The sequence below is a fragment of the Dipteris shenzhenensis genome, chromosome 15 (genome assembly GCF_047967505.1).
Source record: "Dipteris shenzhenensis isolate YYH24624 ecotype China chromosome 15, Dip_SZ_1.0, whole genome shotgun sequence".
NCBI classification, from domain to species: Eukaryota; Viridiplantae; Streptophyta; class Polypodiopsida; order Gleicheniales; family Dipteridaceae; genus Dipteris; species Dipteris shenzhenensis.
In genome coordinates, this window is record NC_141610.1 from 38,616,646 (window position 1) to 38,641,073 (window position 24,428).

Consider the following 24,428-nt stretch of genomic DNA (forward strand, 5'->3'; position numbering starts at 1 on the left):
GGGCTCTCATTCAACACTTTGTGGATAATAGCACAGAGCATATGCCTCACAAGAGTAGAACCATGCAGGATGGTTCTAGAGAGACACAGCAAGTGATACCTGAAGTGTATAAGAAGATAGACGTCCTACGTGAGGTCAACACTTCACTTAATCAACGTGGTTATCAGAGCCTATCCACATCCACATTTGGCAAGATTTGGAAATCAGACTTAAAAAATGTAGCCCTTGCTAAGACGAGCGAATTCTCTAAATGTAGCTTGTGCAACCGGATCAAGGCTCAATTGGCAGCCACAAAAAAGTCAAGATGAGCACAATTCGTTGATGGAAGAGAGAAAGATGCATATGATACAGCAACAAAGTTGTAGGAACTTATACTATGCATGGCGTAGGTACTCCGAGATGGATCCAAAAAAGTATGTATGCATAATCCATGATAAGATGGACCAAAAAAAGATGGCAATTCCAAGACTTCGGGTGAGGTCCAAGGACACCGATTCTACATGGCAATTACAGGTTTCACTCATTGGAATGATTACCCATGGGCATGGAAACGGTCATTATGGACACTTCACCCTCAATGGTTTGTGGCCATCTGATCCCAACCTGACGATTGGATCGCTCTCAATTTGTTTGCGCAACCTCGAGAGGATGGATATGCATGACCTTGGAGACCTTGCTACCAATGGGATTCCTAGAAGCAATGCTCGCCTTTTGAATGCTCTATGTTCAAGAAACGCTTTGGACTCCCATTACAGTTCTAAAGGTGCACATGTTTCCACAAGTGGAGCTAGCTTGTCTGAAAATGTAGATGCCACGATCACAAATGCAAATCTAGAAACTGTATCAGAAAGTGACCCGAAGTCTGTCACGGAGGCCATGACAACTTCCATTGCAAGGGCTACAGACACGTGTGAATTTTTTTCCATCAAATACAAGAGAAAACCCACCCTCTTTAGAGGGGAGTGTTGCTATTGAGCCACCATTTCAAAAGTTGCCAGAGAACTTGCTACTCCAACTAGATAATTGTGGGTCTGAGAACAAAAATAGATACTTGTTTGCATACCTTTCTCTTCTTGTAGCAAGGGGCATTTTCAAGACAGTTCAATTGGGCTTCTTGATGGTAGGGCACACACATGAGGACATTGATGCAATGTTCAGCAGGTTTTCTGAGAGCTTGCGGGTGGGACAAACATTCACTTTCCTGCATCTAATGGATACATTCAGAAAATGTACATCATCTTCACCGGCACCATTTGTTCTTACACGGGTTCCTAACTTCAAGGATTATGTAGATGGCTACCTATGTGATGGGCAAGAAATGCTAGTTGGACATGCAAAGCCATTACAATTTCAATTTTACATGCAAGGTGACATACCAATGATGCAGTACAAGGTGCATCCAAAATCCCCGAATTGGATGCCCATTGAAGGGGGAATTGAGCTATGGAAGAAAGATAGTGAGGGTCGATCATTGTTGCCAACAGGTTGTTCGGATATACTGCCAATGGCTGCATTTGTGAGAGATCACTTGCAAGTAATATCAAGGATAAAGGATTACATTAAGTTTTGGGAGAAATGTGCAAGTGGAAAGAATGCATCCTATGAGTCCTACATTAGGCCAATGATAGACTATTGGAAAACCATGATCGGTGAGCTCGAACAGGAAAACATCTCAGAGATAGGAGTGTACAGAGAGTTTTGGCCAAGAACACAATCTCCTGATGAGGAGGATGATATAGATCCTTGCATTAATGATTTCCAAGGCTATGAGGAATGGAATGATCACTATTGCGGGCCTCTAAAAGGTAAGCCGAGGGAAGAGTTTAGACCAATGGTGGATGTTAAGCAAGGTGACTTCGTCTTGGTGAGGCCATCAGATCCTATATACCCCATATGGCTTGGGGTTGCCATATCAAGTGCCGAGATGGATGCTGCTTCTCCTAATTTCAAGAAATTATTAATTCAATATTGGGCACCATCAGTTAAGAGAAAGGGGCTCAGTGATGCAGATGCCTATGTTGATTGCTGGAACAAGTATTGGGCAGAGAATAGGTTGGATCCATAGGTATGGGGGTGTATTGATGCAATTGTCTGGTCATGGACAACAAAATCCATAAATAGACCCAAGAAGATCAAGATTCCACAGAGCGTATGTATCAAAGCACAGGAGAGCTTGCTTGGTATCAGAGCATAGAAAATGGTGTTGAATTTCTCCCTCTTAATCTCCCAAACTTCCATTGTAAGGTGTGTGCTCATGTGATGTTTCTCAATTGTTGTTATCTTGTCAATGGGTATTTGCATATTATTAATATGACAATTTTCATAAGCTGATAGGTTCACCAACAACTGCTTTGTTTCTAGTGGAACTCACTATGCATGGTGTTTGTTAACACCACCAATTGGTGTTTATTAACACCTCAAGTAAAATATACATGTTGTCCCTAGACGGTGTTTATTAACACCACCAAATACATGATTTTCAAACTCTGTCACAAATGCTTTGTTCCGGTTTTTATACGCAATGAACTGTTTCACAACTAATGAAGTTTTTCATAATCATTGGAATTCCAAATATTAGCTTATTCAATATTGGTAAAATTCCCACAATCAATGGAAATTTTCCCAAATTTAATGAAGCCTTTCCCAATTTTATTGAAATCCACCCAATTTCGAAATTCCCAAAATGCAACTTTCGTCCCACTTTATCTAATACTGTGTTAAATGTAAACTTTATGGCCATGCCCACATCCTTCGCAATCTTTTCCTTGTATGATTGCATTGTTCTTGTGTCCACCATGCTACAATCCATGTCTTCAAGTTGTGGTGTTGCAATGCATCGAAGATGGCCATAGCCTGATGCTGTCCTTGGAGTAATTTACTTGGCATTATACCAATAGATATTTCTCTATTTCAAAGCAGAGGACTTCTCTCCAGCATGCATTTGCCTTCCTAAATCCTCATGAATGGTAGTAAACTTACCTAAGAAGCACTCGACTAGTTCCCACTCCTCAAAGTCTAAAGGAAATACATTTGCTATGCACAAGTGCTATTTCAAAATACAATTTCAAACTAACTCATTACACTGGTTCTATTTCAAAATACAATTTCAAGCTAACGCATTACACTTCAAAATCTTACACAAAATGCAGACTTACAATGCGATGGTATTGTCGATTGATTGCTTGATGGAGGAAGGCGCATGTCCTTCCCCATGTAGATGTGTTGCACCTTTGCAAGCAATCCTTTCTTCCCAGGCTTGAACTTCATGATGCAGCCCTTCCATTCATGCAAAAGATCACCTCTTTTGCTCTTGGGAAGCTTATGTGGACCCTTGGCAGATCCTCTCATGACTATCCAATCATTCAAGCTGTAGGTGCAAGGCACCCATTCACCCAGTGCATTTTTGCTCCTGTTGGACACAGAGTACATGTATGGTCTCCTCACCATGCTTGTACAGAGGTCACAACAACAATAGTGGAGTAGAAAGTGCAGCTTGGAGGGAGAGAGCAGCTCCGATAGAGGGAGAGAGAGGGAGAAGGTATAGAGGGTGCAACTGAAGCTTGAGAGAAGCTCCAAGAGGTGATGTAGCTAGGAATGGAGGGAGAAAGAGTAGAGGGGGATGAGCAGCTGCTTTAGGAGGTGTTGTAGCTAGGAATGGAGGGAGAAAGAGCAGAGGGGGATGAGCAGCCACTACAGGAGGTACTATAGCTAGGAATGGAGAAAGAAAGAGCAGAGGGGGATGAGCAGCTACTGCTGTAGGAGGTGCTGTAGCTAGGAGTGGAGAGAGAATGAGCAACTACTACAGGAGGTGCTGAAGAGGGAGAAACACAGTGGACCAGAGTAGGAGGGGGCAGAGAAGATGCCAAATGCATTCCCACATTTGAAAAATGGAGGGGGAATGGAGCTAGACCACAGAAGAGGAGGGGGCAGGCCTGTAACAAGCTGAGAAGGGGGAAAAATTCACCCAGAAGGGCCCACTACCTCTTGAATGACTTGTAGGTTTGTTTGGGGGAGGTGCATATGGGAGAAGGGTCAAACATGGGTTGAGGGGGGGGGGGATGGTTTGAGTGGTCCCCGGTGTAAGAGCAGTAACCAATAGGGGTTGTTTGCAGGTCTGCCCACCCTCCACCTCAACATGGCATTGCCCCACAAAAAGGAGCACTCCCATTGGTACACCTCAAATACCTCACTAATCCCTTGAAATTAGGAAACACTAATTGGGGGCCCTTTGGAGACCCCAATTCTCCCCTAATGTCTTGGTCTGATTGGTGATGTTGTGGTATCTTCTTCATAACCCTTCTCTGTATGCTTCTCAAAGTCACTATTGGAAGTTGATACCTCCATCTCCTTGATTATTTCATCAACCTCCACAATTTGATTTGTCAAGTGATAAATAAGATCCTGGACACACAAAACAAAATTGAATCTCTCATAGTATTCAAAAGAAATTACATAAACATAGAAACTTAGAAATTACTTATGGATAGTAACTAACCTTCCCTTCCTCTTTGATTTGTTTTAATTGTTCCGCTACAACGGGCTGAGTAATAGCTTTAAAATAGAACTTCTTTTCCATAACAATACAAACAATAGGTTTCTTATTGTTATCAATCCCAAGCATTTCAACACTTTCCTCATTGAACTCACTTGTTGCGATATCTTTAATCTTTATTATTGGCTTAGACAACTAATCTTCCAGTGGGAAGTGTCTTTGGAAGCAACAAAGTCATCTCTTCCGTATCAGTGTCAACTTTGATGGTCCATTTTGAATCAATGTTATTGTGTACTTCCGCTATGTCCCATAATTTTCAAATTTGCAACAAACCTTCATCAAACGGAGTAGGAACATCATAAATCTGTTGAAGCTGTTGCACCTCAAGACTTGGATCCTTGGCACTTTTCTATAAGAAAACAATACAATGTCTGTGCTCAACAAATAACAGGATCTCGTATGCAAGATAGAAAAACAGATAGTATGGAGAATCAAAAATTTGATTACTATGAAACTGATACAATAGATGGCGCTGCCTCCCAGCCATGCGCTCTTGTGAAAGAAGCTTCGATGGCAAGCTGGAAACAGTAGAGGACGGAGGCTGGATGCTAAGGAATCGGGGTTGCTGTAGCCAGTGATGAAATGGGCTTCACGAGCTTGCTCTTATATAGCCACCAGTCGTAGTCGGTTAGGCACAATTGGGTGACCGACGCAGTCCGCCCAGACCGGTCGACTGGGGGTCAGACCCGAAATAGGCCACTGACCATACAATAGAACCGGTGCGCAAAATAGATCAACTCACCTACGGTTTCCGTTCGGCTCACAGCCATCCGGGGTCATCTGGGACTCCAAACGGGCTCACTACCCGAGAGTGGGCTACCCCAGGAAATGCTCTGTCTACCCTCAGTGCGGTCAGTCATAGGATGCCTTCCCGCACTTGCATGTAGCCTAGTTGGCAATGTGCCAACTCCGTCCAGCCATCAGGCCACACATGGCCCCCATCTGGTGTCCAAACCAGGACCTACCAGATAATCAAGCTACTCAAATGCCTTCTCCTCATATGGGGGGCTTACAAGTAGAGTTAGCTGGTTCCTGCATAGTTACACGAGAGTGGAGCATTGATATCTAACACCCCCCCTCAATGTCCACCCGCAAGTGAACTTACTTTTTCGGCCCAATGCCAAGTCGATGAAGATGCCTCTCCAGCAAGTCTCTTCCAAGAGCCTTCGCGAAGATGTCCGCAGCATTCTCTGTAGTCGGATAGTGCACCAAGTCGACCTCTCCATCCATGATGAGCTCGCGTACAAAGTGATATTGAATCTCAATGTGTTTTGTGCGAGCGTGGAACACAGGGTTCTTTGCAATCGCCATGCAACTGTGATTGTCACATGATAACTGCATAGGCTTGTTTTGCACTGCACCCATGTCCCCTAAAATCCTCCTCAACCACACTGCTTCACAAGAAGCAAAGCATGGAGATTTGTACTCACTCTCAGTAGAAGAAAGAGCAACTGTGGGTTGCTTCTTGCTGACCCATGACATAGCTCCAAATCCAAGTGAGAAACAGTAACCTGTCACTGACCTCCTACTGTCTAGTCTCTTGCCCAATTCGAGTCACAGAATCTGGTCAAGATGTTGCCCTTGGTATAGGTGATGCCATAATCAAGTGTGCCTTTGATGTATTTCAACACCCGCATCCCTGCCCTCCAATGGTTCTCCCGGAGCTTATTGGAAAACCTACTTAGTACACCAGTCGCAAAGCTGATGTCCGACCGTGTGTTGCACAAGTAAATCAAGCTGCCCACAAGTCTTCTGTACTTCGCTTCATCCACCAGTGGTGATGAATCCTCATTTGAGAGCTTCACGTCAACCTCCATAGGGGTACCAATTGTCTTGCACTCAACCATGCCAAATGCCTTCAGTATCTCTCCAGCATACTTCAGCTGTGAAATAAAGATCTGTTTCGGCTCTTGCCAAACTTCAACCCCCAAATAGAAATGCATCAGCTGTCCTTTCAAACTCTCTTCCTAGAAAATGCTTTGTCTGCGAGATCTTCTCTTCATGGTTCCCTGTTATGACAAGGTTGTCCACATAAAGGACCACGATCATACACCTGCCTCCTTCTCTGAAGATATACAAATTTGCATCAGATGGGCTCCTCCTGAACCCATTTTGCAAAAAGTAGGCATCAATTCGCTAGTACCATGCTCGTGGGGCCTGTTTCAGCCCGTAAAGTGCCTTCTTCAGTTTATAGACTTTACCTTCTGAACCAGGGATCACAAAACCTGGTGGTTGTTCCACGTATACCTCCTCCTTGAGATCTCCATTCAGAAAGGCGGATTTTACATCCATCTGAAACACGGGCCAACTTCCCTGGGTAGCTAAAGCCAAAACACTACGAATTGTGGTTAGTCGAGCTGTGGGAGCAAAAGTATCTTGATAATCAAAACCATGTACCTGTGCGAATCCTTTTGCCATGAGCCGAGCCTTATGTTATCCAACGTGCCGTCGGACTTGTACTTGGTCTTGTACACCCACTTGGTGCCGATTACCTTGCGTTTTGGTGGACGATGCACAAGGTCCCAAGTGTTGTTCTTCATTATGGAGCCATACTCTGACTGCATAGCCTCCATCCACCTATCATCACCATGTGCCTCTTCAAGACACTTGGGTTCATCAGCATGGATCACCTCTGTCATCAAAGCGTAGTTGACCAAGTGTTCCTGCGCACTTCTTTGCTCCTCTAATCTCTTGGACCGGCGGTGTTCGGATGGTTCCTTCTCAATGGCTGGAGGTTCTCTGCCATCCAAAAGCTGCTTTACCTACTTCTCAATGGCTGGAGGTTCTCTGCCGTTGCCGTTGTGGTTCTGTAGGCTCTTCTTTATCTTCTTTATCTTGAATCCTCCCAAGCACCGTTGGGGGAGTTCGGTCTGCTGTTGGTGGTCGTACTGGATGGATATCCTGGTCCTGGTTGTCTAGGAAGGAAGCATCCTCCTCCAATTGATGCAGCTATTCTAAGAAGACCACATCGCAACTTACTATTACCTTCTTGGTAAGAGGGTTATAGAGACGGTAACCCTTTGCCTCTTCACTGTAGCCCAAGAAAATACACTTCCGGATCTTCGGTTCCCATTTGGTCCTATTAGCATCAGGGACATGGACAAAACAGTCACATCCAAAAACTCTAAAATGTGCAGCTGAAGGTTTCTTACCAGAAAAGGCCTACAGTGGAGTCATCCCGTTCACAGCCTTCATGTAGCTACGATTAAGAATGTAAACTGTAGTATTACATGCTTCAACCTAGAAAGTCTTTGGCAAATCTTTCCCTTTTATCATACTCCGGCCCATTTCGCAGATGACGCGCATCTTGCATTCTGCTACTCCATTTTGCTGTGATGTATGTGGCGGGGGTTTCTACCTCTTGATCCCGTGACTTTTGCGGTAACTTTCGAATTCAGTTGATGTGAACTCTCCACCTTTGTCTTATCTCAATTTCTTCACCTTCCTCCCCGATTCTTTCTCGACCATTACATGCCATTCCTTGAACCTACTAAAAGCCTCGTCTTTCGTCTTCAGGAAGTATATCCATATCCTTCTACTGTAGTCGTCGATCAGTGTCATGAAGTAGTAGGAACCACCCAAAGCTTCTGTCTCCATCTTTCCGCAGAGGTCCATATGAACGAGCTCTAGAGGAGCATTTGCCCTGCTGGCCTCTTTAGGAAAGGGATGCCGATGCTGCTTGTCCATCATGCAAGCTTCACATACATCGGGCAGATCTGAAATTTCTGGTAGGTCTACAATCATTCCAGTTTTATGCATCTCCTTCAAAGAACTAAGGTTTAGATGACCAAACCTCTCATGCCACAGCTTAGTGTTCTTCACATCGGCTCGAGCATTGAAAGCTGAGAGCTCGTAGATGTTGCGCTATGTACCTTTACCAACGACCTTCCCTTGAAGATCCAGAATCTGTGCACCATTTTGATCGAATTGAACTTTGAGGTCCCGATCCGCGATTGCAAAAACGGACAACAAGTTCCTCTTGATATCTGGCACATAAAGAACATCGGACAACTGTTTTACAACTCCATCTGACTTGAGAGCAATCGTACCTTTTTCTTTTGCTGGACATTTTGTATCATTGCCGACTGCTACCAAGATGTTATTCCCTAGCAGCTGTAGAGAGGTATACCAATCCTTCCGACTGGTCATGTGGTGCGATGCACCACTGTCAATGATCCAAGGTTCATCCGCAGGTACATGAACTGCCTTCGTGCAAATCTCCTCAATTGCTATGAATAGCTCTACTGGTACTGCCTGCACGCTGTTGCTGGACTCTTTCTTTACTCCGTTCTTCTCATCTGCAATCTTCTTTCGGCACTCATTCTGCTTGTGCCCTGCCTTGTTGCAATAGAAGCACTTGATCTTCTTCTTTCTCTTTTTATCATCAGAAGAAGATGGGTTACTAGAGTCCTTACCCTTACCTTTCTTTGATCCAGCGTAGAAAGCCGAATCTTCTCCAGTCCTCATCTTTTGATGCATCTCCTCCTCCAGAAGCATTGCGCTAAAATCCTCAAAGTTGAGGGGCGGATTTCTGTTCTGTGTATTCAGCGCCGTAACAAGACCGTCGTACTTTGGTGGGAGAATCCGTATGCACCTTCGTGCTAGATTCTCGCCGGTGATGGTGATGCCAATCGCAGTCATCTGATCGCACAGATTCTTCACCCTGGTGATGAACTTCTCTGCCGCTTCAAACTCAGACAATTTTTCGTTCGCAAGTTGAGTCTCCAGATTCTAAATCCGCGTCTGATTCGTGGTCTCGTACTGATTTTTCAAGACCGTCCATGCCTCCTCCGCTGTGGTGACATGTTGAATTAATGCCATGATGGAATCACTTACACTACAGACAATAGAACACAGTGCATCTGCATTTCTTCTTGTCCACACGAGAATCTCATCCGCAATTGGTACTATCTATTGTCCTGCATTGGCTGGATCCAGTCTCGCAACCGGCCTCACATCCACCCCAGTAGTAGTGTCCCAAAGCTCATATGCACTTAGGATGGTCTTCATCTTGAACTTTCAGAGTGGATAGTTAGAGCCGTCCAACTTTCCGCTTTCGCAAAACGATGGGATTCGCAGTCTTGTGGGCTGGGCCATCTCTCACAATCTGCTCACAAATAGAAACACACTACCAAATCTTCTTGCTAGAGTCCAGGCTCTGATACCATGTAAGAAAACAATACAACATTTTTGCTCAACAGATAACAGGATCTCGTACGCAAGAGAGAAAAACAGATAGTATGGAGAATCAAAAATTTGATTACTGTAGAACTGATACAATAGATGGCATTGCCTCCCAGCTGTGCGCTCCTGTGAAAGAAGCTTCGATGGCAAGCTGGAAACAGTAGAGGACGGAGGCTGGATGCTAAGGAATCAGGGTTGCTGTAGCCAGTGATGAAATGGGCTTCATGGGCTTGCTCTTATATAGCCACCAGTCATAGTCGGTAGGCTCAATTGGGTGACCAACGCAGTCTGCCCAAAACAGTCGACTGGGGGTCGGTCCTGAAATAGGCCACCGACCATACGATAGAATCGGTGCGCAAAATAGATCAACTCCCCTACGGTCTCCATTCGGCCCACAGCCATCCGGGATCATCTGGGACTCCAAACAGGCCCCGCAACCCGAGAGTGGGCTGCCCCAGGAAATGCTCTGTCTACCCTTAGTGCGGTCAGTCATGGGATGCCTTCCCGCACTTGCATGTAGCCTAGTTGGCAGTGTGCCAACTCCATCCAGCCATCATGCCACACTTGGCCCCCATCTGGTGTCTAAACCAGGACCTACCGGATAACTGAGCTACTCAAATGCCTTCTCCTCATATGGGGGGCTTACAAGTAGAGTTAGCTGGTTCCCGCATAGTTACACGAGAGTGGAGCATTGATATCTAACATTTTCTTTGGTTCCTTGGTGCCTTTCTTTTCCACCCTTATCTTTTGGATCCTATTGGAAGCATCCTTCGATGTGGGCTTTCCAAAACTCTCTCTCTCTTTCTCCCTATTTCTCTCTATCTCTCTCTCTCCCCTCTCAATATTTCTCTCTCTCTCTCTCTCTCTCTCTCTCTCTCTCTCTCTCTCTCTCTCTATCCCTCTCTTTCTCTTTCTCCCTATATCTCTCTAACTCTCTCTCTCCTTCTCTCCCTAACTCTCTCTCTCCTTCTCTCCCTCTCTCCCTATCTCTCCCTCTCCCTCTCTCCCTAACTCTCTCACTCCTTCTCTCCCTCTCCTCCTGCTAATTCTCTCTCCTCTCCCTTGGCTAAAGCCCGTCGATGATATCATCGACTGGGAAATCGCCCGGTCGATGATATCATCGACAGGCTAGAAGCCCATCAATGATAGCATCGACCAGGCAAGTGCCTAATCGATGATATCATTGACTAGGCAAGCGCCCTGTCAATGATATCATCGATGGGTTACTAGCCCGTTGATGATATCATCGACTGGGCAAGCACCCTGTCGACGATGATATCATCGATCCGGTTGCTTGGATGTTGATTGGGCACAAATGTGTGGTGGAAGGTGAGGCGAATCAGTGGGGGAGCGTGCGGGGAAAAAGAAGATGGCAAGGTGAATCAGCGGGGGAGCATGGGGAAGACAAATTTGGTGAGGCTCCCTTCAGTCCCAAAAAAATTAAACAAAAGAAAAAGATGGCGAGGCTCCCTTTAGTCCAAAAAATATTAAACAAATGCATGAGGAGATGGAGAGCTTACCTGGCAAAGTTGGAGAGCTGAGAGGGGTAGATGGTAGAGGGAGAGATGGAGAGGTTAGAGGAACTAAACAAGAAGGGATTGGGGTAGAACATAGAGTAATTTATTTTTAGAAATGTTTCTTGCTATCTTTAGTAAATAGGATAGACTAGCAATCAAAGCAATGTGTTTTCAAAAAAGCAAACATAAAGTACTTTAAATCATATTCAAGCACACCACCCCTGTTTTCAAAATATGGTAAATTATATTGAAGCACGTCGTAAAATTTGATTTCATGACCGAATTAAAAATACAAAACACTTAACCATAAGAAAATTGCACAGGGCCTGGTGATGAACTCTTGGGCATGTTCTAGAAATAATGAGAAACAAATGTGGGAATCTCATGTTTATAAAGAAAATTTTCTATTTTTAGAAATGTCTCTATGCTCAAAACCCTAAACCTAAGCTTGACTTTTGTGGTCAGGCATATAATTTCCACCTTTCATTGTTGCATGGCACTTTTTGGGCATCCCCTTTGAAGCTTGCCAAAATTCTGCATGGAAGGTTCGTTTGGCGTTACGTCTATCTCAATTTCTTCTTCTCATAGCTCCAAGGGCGCTTCCTTTACTACATTGGATGTATCTTGTACTAGTGGTGGGACCTATTTTGCCACCTTGGATGTGTCTCCTACTCCTTCACCTAAGCATGATGGTGGACATAGAAGCCCAGGTACTCAAATCCATGGACCTGATATTCCCATTGAAGAGAATGAAATAATAGATGTCGAAGCAAGCACGAGAGGTCAACAAGTGTTATCAAGTATGTGGTCCATGTCTAAGTTCATTCAATGGCTCTCTTTGTTTTGTTTTTGAAGCTAGAAATTATTTCTTACAAGGGACATCTAATCCAGATGGATCTCAATGACTGTCTCGGCTATCACAAAAGGGGAAGCGGAATTCAATCTCATCTATTGAGGAGAGACTAAAGGGAAGACTAATGAATGTGGACCTCAAAAAGTCTAGCTACACAAGAGGGAGAGCTCACATAATGCCAGACACTGCACATCTAAAAAAGACCTACAATACTCTTTGTTGTAGCAGAATGTGCTTGGTCACTTTTGGGGTTGCAAAATTAAGGGTGTTACGGCAAAAAGAGTTCCCAAGGATTTGAAAGAGGAGAACTTCATCACATATCACATGATTGGATGCATGATCTACCATGGTGAATTAATCCCCAAGGTTTATCTAACGACACCAAATGTAAGAAATGATCCTAATCTCACAGTTTTTGTTCTTAATGATGCATTGAGGAATCTTACACAACCTCTTCCAAAAGTGTTGTATGTCCAACTTGATAACACATCGAGATAGAACAAGAATCAAGTTGTGTTGGTATACCTTTGGATGCTTGTGGAGAAAGGCATATTTCTGAAAGTGAAATTAGGATTCCTTATGGTGGATCAACACACGACCATATTGATCAGATGTTTAGCCGGTTCTTAGTAAAGCTGAGAAGGAAAGAAGCATGGGATGGGGATGCAATGATCCGCATTTTACAGGAAGCATATGTGCCAAAATCGATAATTGCAAACATGGAAAAAACAACAGATTTCAAATGCTTTGTGTTTGGTGACAACGAGCAAATTGATTGATGTATTAAGAAGCTTAGCGAGTTAAGCTTTCAACACCAGTTTCGAATGAAGAAAGATCAAGAAGGCACGACGTAGTTGTGGGGGAAGTTCTATTCCACATCACCAACTTGGGTTCCATTCAAAGGATTGAAGTTCTTGAAGTGTGTTCCAGAGTGTGAGTTGTATGTGGCACCCTTACAACCTTTACAATCAGTGAGGGAGGTGCAACGAGCCATGAAGGAGGGGAGAGATGTAAACCCTATAAGTTCAGTCAATGAGATTAGAGAAACAATTCAACATGCTGCAACGTATTTTGAAGATGTGGTGTCGACATGGTGGAATCCATTCTTTACATCCCAAATACTTATCAATCACCAACTAAATGACCCCCAAGATGTGTCAGATTTTAGTTGGCCACAATGCATTGAACAAGATTTTGTAAATGCACGTATGAATGCTTCTTCAAGTGTCCATTTACATGCACCTTCAATGAATACTATCTTGGGGAGGAGAGAGAAATGTACCTTGGAGCAAGAAAGTCTAAAAAAGCCAGGGAAAGGGTTGAAGAAATGTGGAGTGGTAGCATCGAGGACTTGGTAGTGGGTATGATGGTTGTTGTGTTAGCAACAGATGATCCTAGTGGATTTCCTTTTTTGGATTGCTAAAGTTGTGAAAGTCGAAAAGGAAGGTTCAAACACCAAGTCAATAGAGGTGCATTGGTTTTTCACCAAGTCCATGGATGCTTTCACGGGTTGATATAACCCAGAGATGGTGGTAACAAGGAAGCGTGGCCAAAAAGGGAAGAGGGCGACAAAGAATTGTCCAAGAATTAATACTCTACAATTGGATGAGGTAGATATTTTGGTATATGCATTTCAATTAACACAAGCCGGGCATTTGCCAAAGGAGACACAATACATAATATCCCAGAAAATTCCAAAGACATTAATTGGATGCAGTGGACAAACGGAAGCCAAGACACGCCATGCAAAAAAGAGGGTGGCAACAGCTAAACTTGCCTAGGTTGACTCGGAGACTATTCTAGTGAACAGCCTAGAGGAGGAAGGATCTTCAACTTCTACCGCACAAAGCTTAGGCTCTAGTGCATTTGAAGGTGTAGGATCAGAGGATGAGTACTGTTCTTTGTAGGATCAGTGGCATGTATGTTTGTGCAACAATGTGATTTGTACCTTTTCAGGATTTTGAAATGTGTTATGCCATGGTCCTTTTATGTGCATTGGAGGCATAGGCCCTTATTGTATTGGTTTTTAAATATTAATGTATTTTTTGCAATTTTGGTATTCCAAGTGTAGGTGTTTGTGCCCATTTTCCAAAAAAACTTTGTCGATAAAATCTCAAAAAAGCATGGTTTTTATGTATTTTTTCAAAAACCGTTGCGCAAAAAGGCCATCTTTTTCAAATAAACGTAAAATTCACATGAAAAAGAGGGAATCTTTCAAATATTCCCCTAGAGTTCTCTTTTTGAGGTTACAGTTCTCGAATTAGATGTTACACTGCATCTCATATGCGGAACCCAATACCATGAGATATGGCCTTGGAGGAGTAGTCTTATTCAAACTTGTGTGAAACTTGGAGAATCATCAAGTCAGAAGTCTTTAGGATGATCCCTAGAATATTATAGAGAAATACAAGAAATCCATAACTTCTCTAAACTCTAATTACTCTTGTAAAATATGAGTGAACGTACCTATTTGCTCTTGTTACACGTATTAGTGTCATGTAAAATCATGTACTACCTTTACAAATTGTCTTTTAATTCAAAAGTGAAAATTTCCATATACAAGGGATCTCCAAGGGATACTCTTAACATCTTTATAGAAAGAGGTAGGGGTTTTTCTAGATCACTCAACCACACACATGTAACTTGTTGAAGGTGCTTTTGTGCACACTCTTTATTGCATGTAGTACTTTTCAACACTTTCCTCTGTACAACTTGCTGGAGACACAAGGGAACACATATGGGAATGACTCCCCTTTTGTCAAAGTTGCTTGGACAAGACGCAATCTAGACTCTGGGAAAATCCTAGAAAATGGTGGGTGCTTCAACCTTCTTGATGTATCAAAAACTTTAGAATTCTCCCATCACATCAATGACAAAATTTAATAAAAGGTTTGACATGTTGAAAACTTTCCAAGTAGCCCATCACATCATGGTTTATTTTTGTAAAAATTACCCTTCCTCCAAAGTGATGGCCGGTAGACGGCCTTTACCTCATGTAGGAGTGGCTCTGTTGCTCGCCGAAGGAAAGAACGGGCCCCCATTGGGACTGGATGATTAGTGTCTCTAGTGGGTGATTTCAATGGACCGAGAAAGATGGGGGGTGTCGACAATAAAGGGGTTGGAGGCCCCACCTTTGAGCTATAGTAAGCGGTGGCCGGTTGACGAAACTATAGGTGGAAATCGGGGATTGGTCGATTGACAGTGCAGTGACTGGTGCATGCCCAAAAATAGCTTGAAACCTCGCAGGAGGAGTTTTTGGTTGCTAGAGGAGAATAGTGGGTGGGCTCGCCGAGAGAAATGTGCACGAGGTTGGTTCCATGGGGACTCCAAATAGTTGAGATCTTCACTTGAGAGTAGTCTTGAGGAGGTTTCCCCATGGCCTCTACCAGGTACTCTCACCTTGGGCACATGTAGCTTTTTTTTTGAGGTGGTTCAGGCAGGAAAGGCAACCGGATGCCTACTGGAAGGCAACCGGATGCCGGACTCATGCAATCGAACTACACAAGCAGGCAAGATCCGGCAAGAGGGGGATATCCAATAGGAATGCTTCTCTTACCTACAGGATTTGAATCCTAACATGTGCCCGTAACTTCGGTAGGGTCCGACGAGCTTCAAGCTGACATGTGCCTTGAATCTGATTACATCGGGTAGGAATCTTCTTGATGAAATGCTATCGGAAGAGAGACATGGGCCCCCCACGCTCTCTCAAATTTCAATGGTTGGGCTAAATCATGATTTGACAATGGCTGGGGTCGAGAGAAACGTAACCGAAGCTCTTGCATTGAAAGACTTCATGAGGGAGAATGCGCGATGTAAACCAGCTGGTCTCCGAGAACCGTGCTCATATAACGTGCCACGTGGTGCAGCGTTGACAATAACGATTTTGGGTACACAATGTGTTGACAAAAAAGGTTGTGTATCCCACGGTTCCCAGGCGCTGCGTTGCCTGTGGACTTCCATCCTGTTGTAGTGGGTGGTAAAAAACTTGTAAGAATGACGATCCTCTGTTGCCTGTGCGCTTCCGTCCTGTTTATAATAGGAGAGCTTGGTTCCGTCGCTGCAAATTCATCGCCTTCGACAGCAAGTTCCGTCGCTGCAAACTCAACTTCCGTCGACTCGGACGACGAGCAGCTGCTCCTGCAATTCAAGAGCGGCATTGCGGACGACCCAACGGGCGCGCTCTCCAGCTGGGGGAAGCCGGGACGTTCGATCTGCACTTGGGAAGGCGTAACATGCAGCGTAGTGCCCTCCAAGTACGTCAACCGCACTGCCGTAACGGCGTTGCAGTTAGGGGATCGCCACCTCTCCGGCACCCTCTCTCCGTCGCTCTTCCGTCTTACGTCCCTCATCGTCCTCAACCTCTCCGCCAACTCTCTGCATGGCACCATACCATCGTCTCCGTCGTCGTCTTCTTCATTAGAGCTCCTCGATATCAGCTCCAACCATCTCTCCGGACCTCTCCCCCCCTCCACCATCGCCTCCCTCAATAGCTCCTTGGCTGTCCTCCTCCTCGACCACAATCACTTCTCCGGCTCCATCCCCGGCACCTCCCTCGCATCTTGCTCCCATCTTCTCTTCCTCGGCTTGACAGCCAACAATCTCTCTGGCTTCATTCCCCCGCAGCTCGGCTCCCTCCCCCTCTTGGAAGGCTTGGACCTCTCCAACAACAGCCTCTCCGGTCCCCTCCCCTCCTCCCTCGCGAACCTCACTTTCTTGCAAGCGTTGACTGTGCAGTTCAACTCACTCACAGGCAGCATCCCGCCCCAGCTCGGCTCATTGCAACGTTTGTCCACCTTCTCTCTGGCTTATAATCACTTCTCCGGCACCATCCCACCCACGCTTGCCAACTGTTCCGCCCTCAGTATACTGGCATTATATGACAATGAGCTCGCAGGAAGCATCCCGCCCGAGCTCGGTGGGCTCACCAACTTAACCTTTTTGGGTTTAAGAAGCAATCCGTTGCTGTCCGGACCCATTCCGTCGTCTCTGGCAAACTGCAGCGCCTTGCTCCAATTCGGCATCGATGGAAGCATCAACGTCTCCGGCGTCATCCCGCCGGAGCTCGGCAAGTTGCACAATCTGCAGCTCCTGCACATCGCCGGGACTAGCTTGAAAGGAACGCTACCGGATTCGCTCAGCAACTGCACGCAGCTGTCCATGTTCGCTCTATACGAAAATCGTCTCAGCGGCGAGATACCTCCACAGTATGGTAGGCTGCAGCTTCTTACCGTCTTCAACGTGGCTTCCAACAGCCTCACCGGAAACCTTCCTCCGAGTCTCTTCAATTGCTCCGCCCTTCAAAGGATCTCTCTCTATGGGAATCAGCTTTCCGGCCAGCTCCCTCCTGATATCGGATCCACCCTTCCCCTTCTGCAGGACTTCAGGACCTTCAACAACTGGATTTCTGGCACCATACCTGCTTCCATCGCCAACTGCTCCTTCCTAAGCGTGCTTCATTTGGGTGAGAACAACCTGACCGGCAATATACCTCCACAATTCGGGTCCTTATCTGGTCTCGCTGTGTTATCTCTGTCCACTAACGATCTTTCCGGTCCGATCCCTTCCACACTAGGAAATTGCACAAGTCTGTACTTTCTCGAACTTTCCGCGAATAACTTCAGCGGTGCCATCCCCAGGAGCCTAGGCCAACTTTATCAGTTGACGTATCTGAGCCTGGGCGAGAATTCTCTGGCTGGCAATATGCCGAACGAGATGTATGCTCTTAGCCTCCTGACAGAGCTGAACCTTGAATACAATGCATTATCTGGACCCATCGAGCCCATGGTCGGGAATTTAAGCAGCATCCAGCTCGTTGACCTCGGTAATAATGCTTTTTCAGGGAGCCTTCCTTCGGAGCTTTTCCTGCTTCCTAGCCTTGTGTATTGCTACCTTAGTTTTAATCGCTTGTCTTCAACCATTCCGGATGCGGTCGGGATGTCTAAGAGGTTAGTCGTCCTAGCTCTATACCAAAATAATCTGATAGGCAGCATTCCAGAAAGCCTGGGTAACTGCTCTGCGCTTGCCAACGTCTGGCTGAGTTCTAACAATCTCAGTGGAGAGATCCCTGCATCCTTAGGCAAGCTAAAGAACCTGAATCTGGACCTAAACCTGGCTCAAAATCTTCTGAGTGGACGCATTCCAGACGAGCTAGGAGCACTTGACCTCTTGTCAGCCTTAAGGCTTAATGACAATCAGCTATCCGGAACGATTCCTTCTAGTCTTGCAGGATGCGTCTCACTCTTTCACCTTGACCTTTCCAATAATCAACTCAACGGAACGATCCCTCGAGCGGTGATCTCCAGTTTGAAAAACTTGCAGAACCTGAGTTTTTCTCACAATTTTTTAACGGGTTCTATCCCAAAGGAATTGGGTTCGCTGGCGTTGCTTGTTGACCTTGACCTTTCGTTCAACAGACTTTCCGGGATGATACCTGTCTCGCTTACGAATTTATCCAGCCTGCAGCTTCTCAACCTTTCTTATAACATCTTGGAGGGACCAATTCCGGACTTCAAAAACCTCTCGAAAGCTTCCTTTCTAGGTAATCCTGGTCTCTGTGGTGCAGTAGTGGACAGAGTTTGCCCACAGATTAATGAGTCGGCAGTCGCGTCGGACCGAACGCACACGAGGAAGGTACGAATGATCGCTCTTGGCATTATTGGAGCTTTACTTGTGGCCATCGTCGCCTCGACATTCGCAGTGTTCCGTTGGCATCGTCGGTCCGAAAAAAAGGGCGAAGATTTTAATGACATCGAGCAGGAATACCTGCGCTTAACACAACAGGAGCTTCTTGCCCTCACTAGAAATTTCAGTGACGATAACATCATTGGAGCAGGGGGTCTGAGTACAGTTTACAGGGCTGTGTTTGTGGCCGATGGACGAGAGGTTGCTGTTAAAAGGTTGAAGTTGGATGACGGCCCTACCGCAAGGAGGGCGTTTGTGACGGAGCTCAAAGTGCTTTCCCGAGTGAGACACAGGAATTTGGTGAAGATTGTAGGCTACACGTGGGCATCAGATGTCAAGGCTCTCATATTGGATCTCATGCCCAACGGAAGCCTCGACAAGCATCTGCATGAGATTCAGCCTAGCCGTCTAAATTGGAAAATGCGCATGAGGATAGCTGTAGGGGTTGCAGAGGCGCTGGCTTATCTACACAACGACCTGTTAGATTTTGCAATTGTTCATTGCGATGTGAAACCCAGCAACATATTACTGGACTCGGACATGGAGGCCAAGCTCAGTGATTTGGGCATTGCAAGGATGATCATGAATAACGAGAACATTGCCTGCATGACCGAGATCTCTGTGACCACAGCTGCGCTCCGAGGTTCGGTGGGTTATATTGCACCAGGTATATTACATAATTGCAACGACTTTGTCTGCCAGGAGTCTTTGCTTCTCAATCCATTCATAGCTTTTTCTTCCACCATCATAACAGAGCTATCTTGGTTTCTTCGTGCAAATCAGAGCAGTGAGAACGCAGTTTCATGAATGCTGACTCAGATATAATCGTTGGTTGACAGAATACGCATTTGCGACGAAGCCGGCACCGCAAGCAGATGTATTCAGTTTTGGGGTGGTGCTTCTGGAGCTGATAACAGGGCGCAGGCCAACAGACGAACATTTTGCATCAATGCCAACGTCGGGCACCATTCGCAGTTGGGTGGAATCCGACATGACGTTGGAGAGGGTAGTGGATCCAGCTCTGGCGAGTTCCATGGAGGAAGACTCAGCAGAGATGATGAGGTTATTGGGTGTGGCTCTGCGGTGCACCAAGGAGAACCCAGCAGATCGCCCAGTCATGAAAGAGGTGAGCAAAATGTTGACAACGTGGGTGCAAGACCAATTTCTTCCAAGGTCAGATATCACAACACTTGCGGCGGCAATTTCAAGGTCAGATATTACAACATATGACTGATTGAAGGGGCAAAATTATTGCACCAGCCCTCAAATTTGAAGGGGAGTTATTCTTCTGGTAAGTTTGAAGGGTGAGGTGGCATTTCCTTTGTAATTTTTTCCAAAGCGGTCCTTCTTTTGAAGGTTCATCTCTCTATTTGCCCCTCTCGGAAGGGGAAAACCCCTTTGAAGGATGTTGCAGCCTTCAAATTTAAGGGCTGTTAAATAATAATAATAACAAATAATTGCACCAAGGTAAAAACCTACAACGATATCAAGGCCACATATTACAACATTTTGAGACAATCACATGTATTTAAGGGTCTATCCACCATGCATGGTAAAAAATGTGCATGTCCCATCGTACAAGTGCGTAATACTCGTGAAAGGCCTTTTCAAAGTTTCATCAATGTTGGATACATAGATAGAGAGTATAAGCATACCATTCAAGCAATGTCTCATTAAATACATGAACACGGACATGGGTATCCATGAATTGGTAACTTGACCTTTCTACGACGAGCTAGCGACCCGCTCCGTCGAGTCTAAAGGTTGGGATCCTAGGCTCCCTTTCATTTCAACAAGTGCAATTCAAGATTTTATCTATAAATCTCAATATCTAAATGCTTCTTATGAATTTTAAACATTTTTGGAGACTATCCTTTGGACTCTAGGACTCGCGCAGTTGCCTCTAGCCTGCTTGTTAGTTCTGCGATCATTGATTAGCTGCACAGATCTCTGAGTGTGCCAACTTTCTTAGAGTAGTAGTAGTAAGATATATATATATATATATATATGCTCGTTTATTTTATATATTATATAATTTTATAATTTTATTTATTATTTGAGAAATTATTTATAAATTAATAATAAGATATATATACTTTGTGTGTGTGTGTACAATAATGAATACATAATATGTATTATATATATGATGATATGATATTATAATATATAATACTCTCTCTCTCTCTCTCTCTCTCTCTCTCTCTAACTCTGTGTGTGTGTGTGTGTGTGTTGGGTTTTCACCTCTTCTGAGGTTTCCCACAAAGAAATATAAGATTTCACTATTAAAAAAAAAAGTATGTGTGTGTAAAAAGTCGAGATGGAGCTCGATGCTCCATCTCCTTCGTTGCCCACGTCCTTTCCGCTGTCTTCTGTTTTGCTCCAGTCCACCTCCGTTACTTTGCAGCTTTCTGCTCAGCCTTCAGATGTTTCGTTGTTGTCTTCCACCTGTCCTTTGCAAGCTTCTAATGTTTTGGTGAACAAATCATCAATCGCCTCGGACTCCATAGCTATTCCGTTAGGTCTCCACGCTCCTTTTGTTTTCCAGTCGCATCACGCTACCTCTGTTTTACGAAAGAAACGGGTCTCCTTCTCCTTATCTCCTCCACCTGACAAAGCTATTAAGCTTGATAACGTCGGTTTTGCTCCATCCTTCCAATGTGATTTGCTTCAACGGCTGTGTGAAGAATCCGTTGCAAAGACAAATAATTCAAGTCTAATGCTAAGTCGGGCTCTCTCTCCAGATTTGCTTTATGAGAGTCTCTCTCAAGTGCAGCAATATACAATTTGTCTCTACTTCCATTACAAAAATTTTGGCGGGCCCTTTGGAGAATTACTAAAATATTAGAGGCTTGATAAGGGAATATGGTATCCATGAAGGAGATTATGCCATGTGGACTTCTCTATAACAGAGAATCCCCAAATCCAAGGGAAATTTCAGATTTTTTTCAAAATACCCCAAAAAACGTCATTGGTGGTTCACAATAAAAAAGTATCTTTGTCAAGCCTCCTTGTTTTCCTCCCAGGGCAAACTATCCCCTAGCTAAAACTATGCTCATGTTTTCCATTTGGTTCAACCATTTGGCCAAACTTTGACTTCCTAACTAGCTCTCCACCTATTCTCTCTCTTCCAAAATGTTTCAAACATTCATTCCCACCACTTTCTAGCAGCTGGTTCCAAAATATCTTCTTTCCACTCTTGCTTAGTCATTCTCTCTCCTCTTTGCTCACGTTTTTCTTCCACATTCGAAAATCTCTTAGAGGAACTTTTGTCAAAGCTCTGTTCATCCCTCTTCTCTAGAAATTCATTCTCCACTTATTTCACTCTCTCTTAGAAACCAAAGTTACGACCTAAATCTGCTTGGAAGGAGTGAGAAAAATGGGTGTTCTCTCATTTTTTGTTCTTTCCTCACCTTTTTGGAGTATAGAGAGTCACCTCCTAAAGTTGCGACCTAAATCTGCTTGGAAGGAGTGAGAAAAGCGGGTAATCTATCATTTTCAGCTCTTTCTCTACCTTTTTGGAGTATATAGAGTTAACTCCAGAAGAAGAAACACATACTTTCCAGGTAATGAAGTGATTTCATCTTGAAAGTTTTGATTGTATTAAGTAGATATGTTTTTGTATCACACTTTGTCTATATGTTTGTTACAAGAGACAGGGAAGAGGGAGAGATTGAGGTAGATGATATATAAAACTACAAGACAATTTTCGACATTTTTTTCTTCACTAGTATAGGAGGGATAGATAGAGGAAGGAAGAGAGAGAGAGAGAGAGAGAGAGATTATTTCGAATTGCTATGTTGTTTTCTAGTTGAGGGGATGAATGAGGGAGAGAGAAACATAAAATAGTCGTTTTTTTCTTCAGTAGTATCTAGGAGCGATAGATATAGGAAGGGAAAGAGAGAAAGAGAGAGAGAGAGAGAGAGAGAGAGAGAGAGAGAGAGATTGAGATTAAATTGTGTTTTTTTATCTGTTTGAGGGGATGAGTGAGGGAGAAAGATAGAAAATAGTCATTTTCTTCTTTGCTAGTATAAGAGGGGTAGATAGAGGAAGGGAAAAGAGAGACAGAGATTATATCTCAAACTGCTATGTTTTCTTTTGTTGAGGGGATGATTGAGGGAGAGAGATAGAGATTCTATTTCAAACTGCTAGGTTTTAGAAGTATTTGAGAAAGAAGGAAGGAAAAGAGATCCTAATCAAAGAGTTTTGGGAGGGAGAGAGAGAATGATATGATATTGATAATGTTTTCTTTGTTTGTGGAGAAACAGAGCAGGAAGAGAGCATATCGTAACTAAGTATTTCAAAAAAAGTTGATGTTTGTTTGTGTGAGGGGTACCTTGGAATACAGATTGAGAAAAATAAGTATTCTATGTTTTTTGTAATTATATTTTGCTTGTTTTTGTGAGAGGTTTAGTTAAAGGAGAGAGGGAAGGAGGGGGAGAGAGAGAGAGAGAGAGAGAGAGAGAGAGAGAGACTTACAAAGAAAGAGAAAGAGAGGGGATGAGATCTTCTCTTTAGTTGTGAATATGACCACACTTAGATGCATACTTGGACTTGTAGCAGTAGCAGATATGGAGCTTATGCAAATGCATGTCAAGACTTAGGGACGTTGACACTACTATCTTATGCCTTGTATTTGTTTTACAGACTTATATCCATCTACTTACAAAGAGTGGGAGCCTGCAGCATGCGTAACTGGGGTGTTGCATGTCCTCCATGTTGAGATCGGGAGTCTTCATTATGAAGGTCGCACATCATCAAAATTAAAAAAGGACAGGATCTTCTTCTATGACTCAATTTTCATTATTCCAGATGAAGAAGGACAGTATGGTAGATTAGAATCTCTTCCCTTGCCTCTTTTGATAGTCCAGAATGGCCGCTTCCAAGCATGGAAATAAGTGAATCATATAGAAATAGAATGTTTAATGATGTGAGAAATGCTATGAGCCAACTACTGGTGGAAGAAATGCTAGGTTGAGCTGGTTTCTTCCATTTCCATGCTTTTTTGATCTCTTTGCAAGTTGTAGGCAATTAAGGAAAACAAAGATTACTTACACTTGCAAGAGCTTAGAAATGGACTGGCTATCTGAGCTATTTGACAATGGATGGACAACAAGAACATGTCATGCCGAAGATTTAGTACAATGTCAATTGAACACTTCAGATGTGACATTTCGGTGAGCAAATCTTACAATTCTTGTTTGTGTAAAAAATGATCAGGATACTATGTATTAGTAGATCCCAAATTTTGTAGGTATTTCATTGGAAGGCAAAATATATGCATGACTTTCACATATAGAAGGTTTAGATGGAAGAACCTTCAATGGGAAGCAATGGATGATGATCTACGTGATAGGACTCGTAGTCCTATTGTCAAGATATCAATTTATTGGCAAGGACATCCTGATCTAATGTTGAAATTGGAAGAGGAGTGGACCATGCGATTTATGAGAGGGAAGAATTACAGTTGGCAATAGCAAGCCCTCCCCAAGACTATTATTTTAGACTTGATGATCGCAAAGTTAAATATAGGGATGAGACAAGTATCCTTTGTAAGAATTGTTGCCCCCCCCATACTCTACAGATAGTAGAGACATGATGGTAGGTATTTCGTGCTCATCAAACATCTTGCATCCCGTCTGCT

At 44.0% G+C, this 24,428-nt stretch overlaps 1 protein-coding gene across 1 annotated transcript; it reads left to right on the top strand.

Annotated features, from left to right (window-relative positions):
* Window positions 1-15,848: 15,848 nt before the first annotated feature.
* Window positions 15,849-20,021, top strand: LOC147893780 (uncharacterized). Its single transcript, XM_087386357.1, has 4 exons — window positions 15,849-15,993; window positions 16,146-16,553; window positions 16,632-19,454; window positions 19,627-20,021. The coding sequence occupies exons 1-4, from the start codon at window positions 15,849-15,851 to the stop codon at window positions 20,019-20,021; spliced, it is 3,771 nt and encodes a 1,256-aa protein (XP_087242483.1).
* The last annotated feature ends 4,407 nt before the right edge of the window (window positions 20,022-24,428 follow it).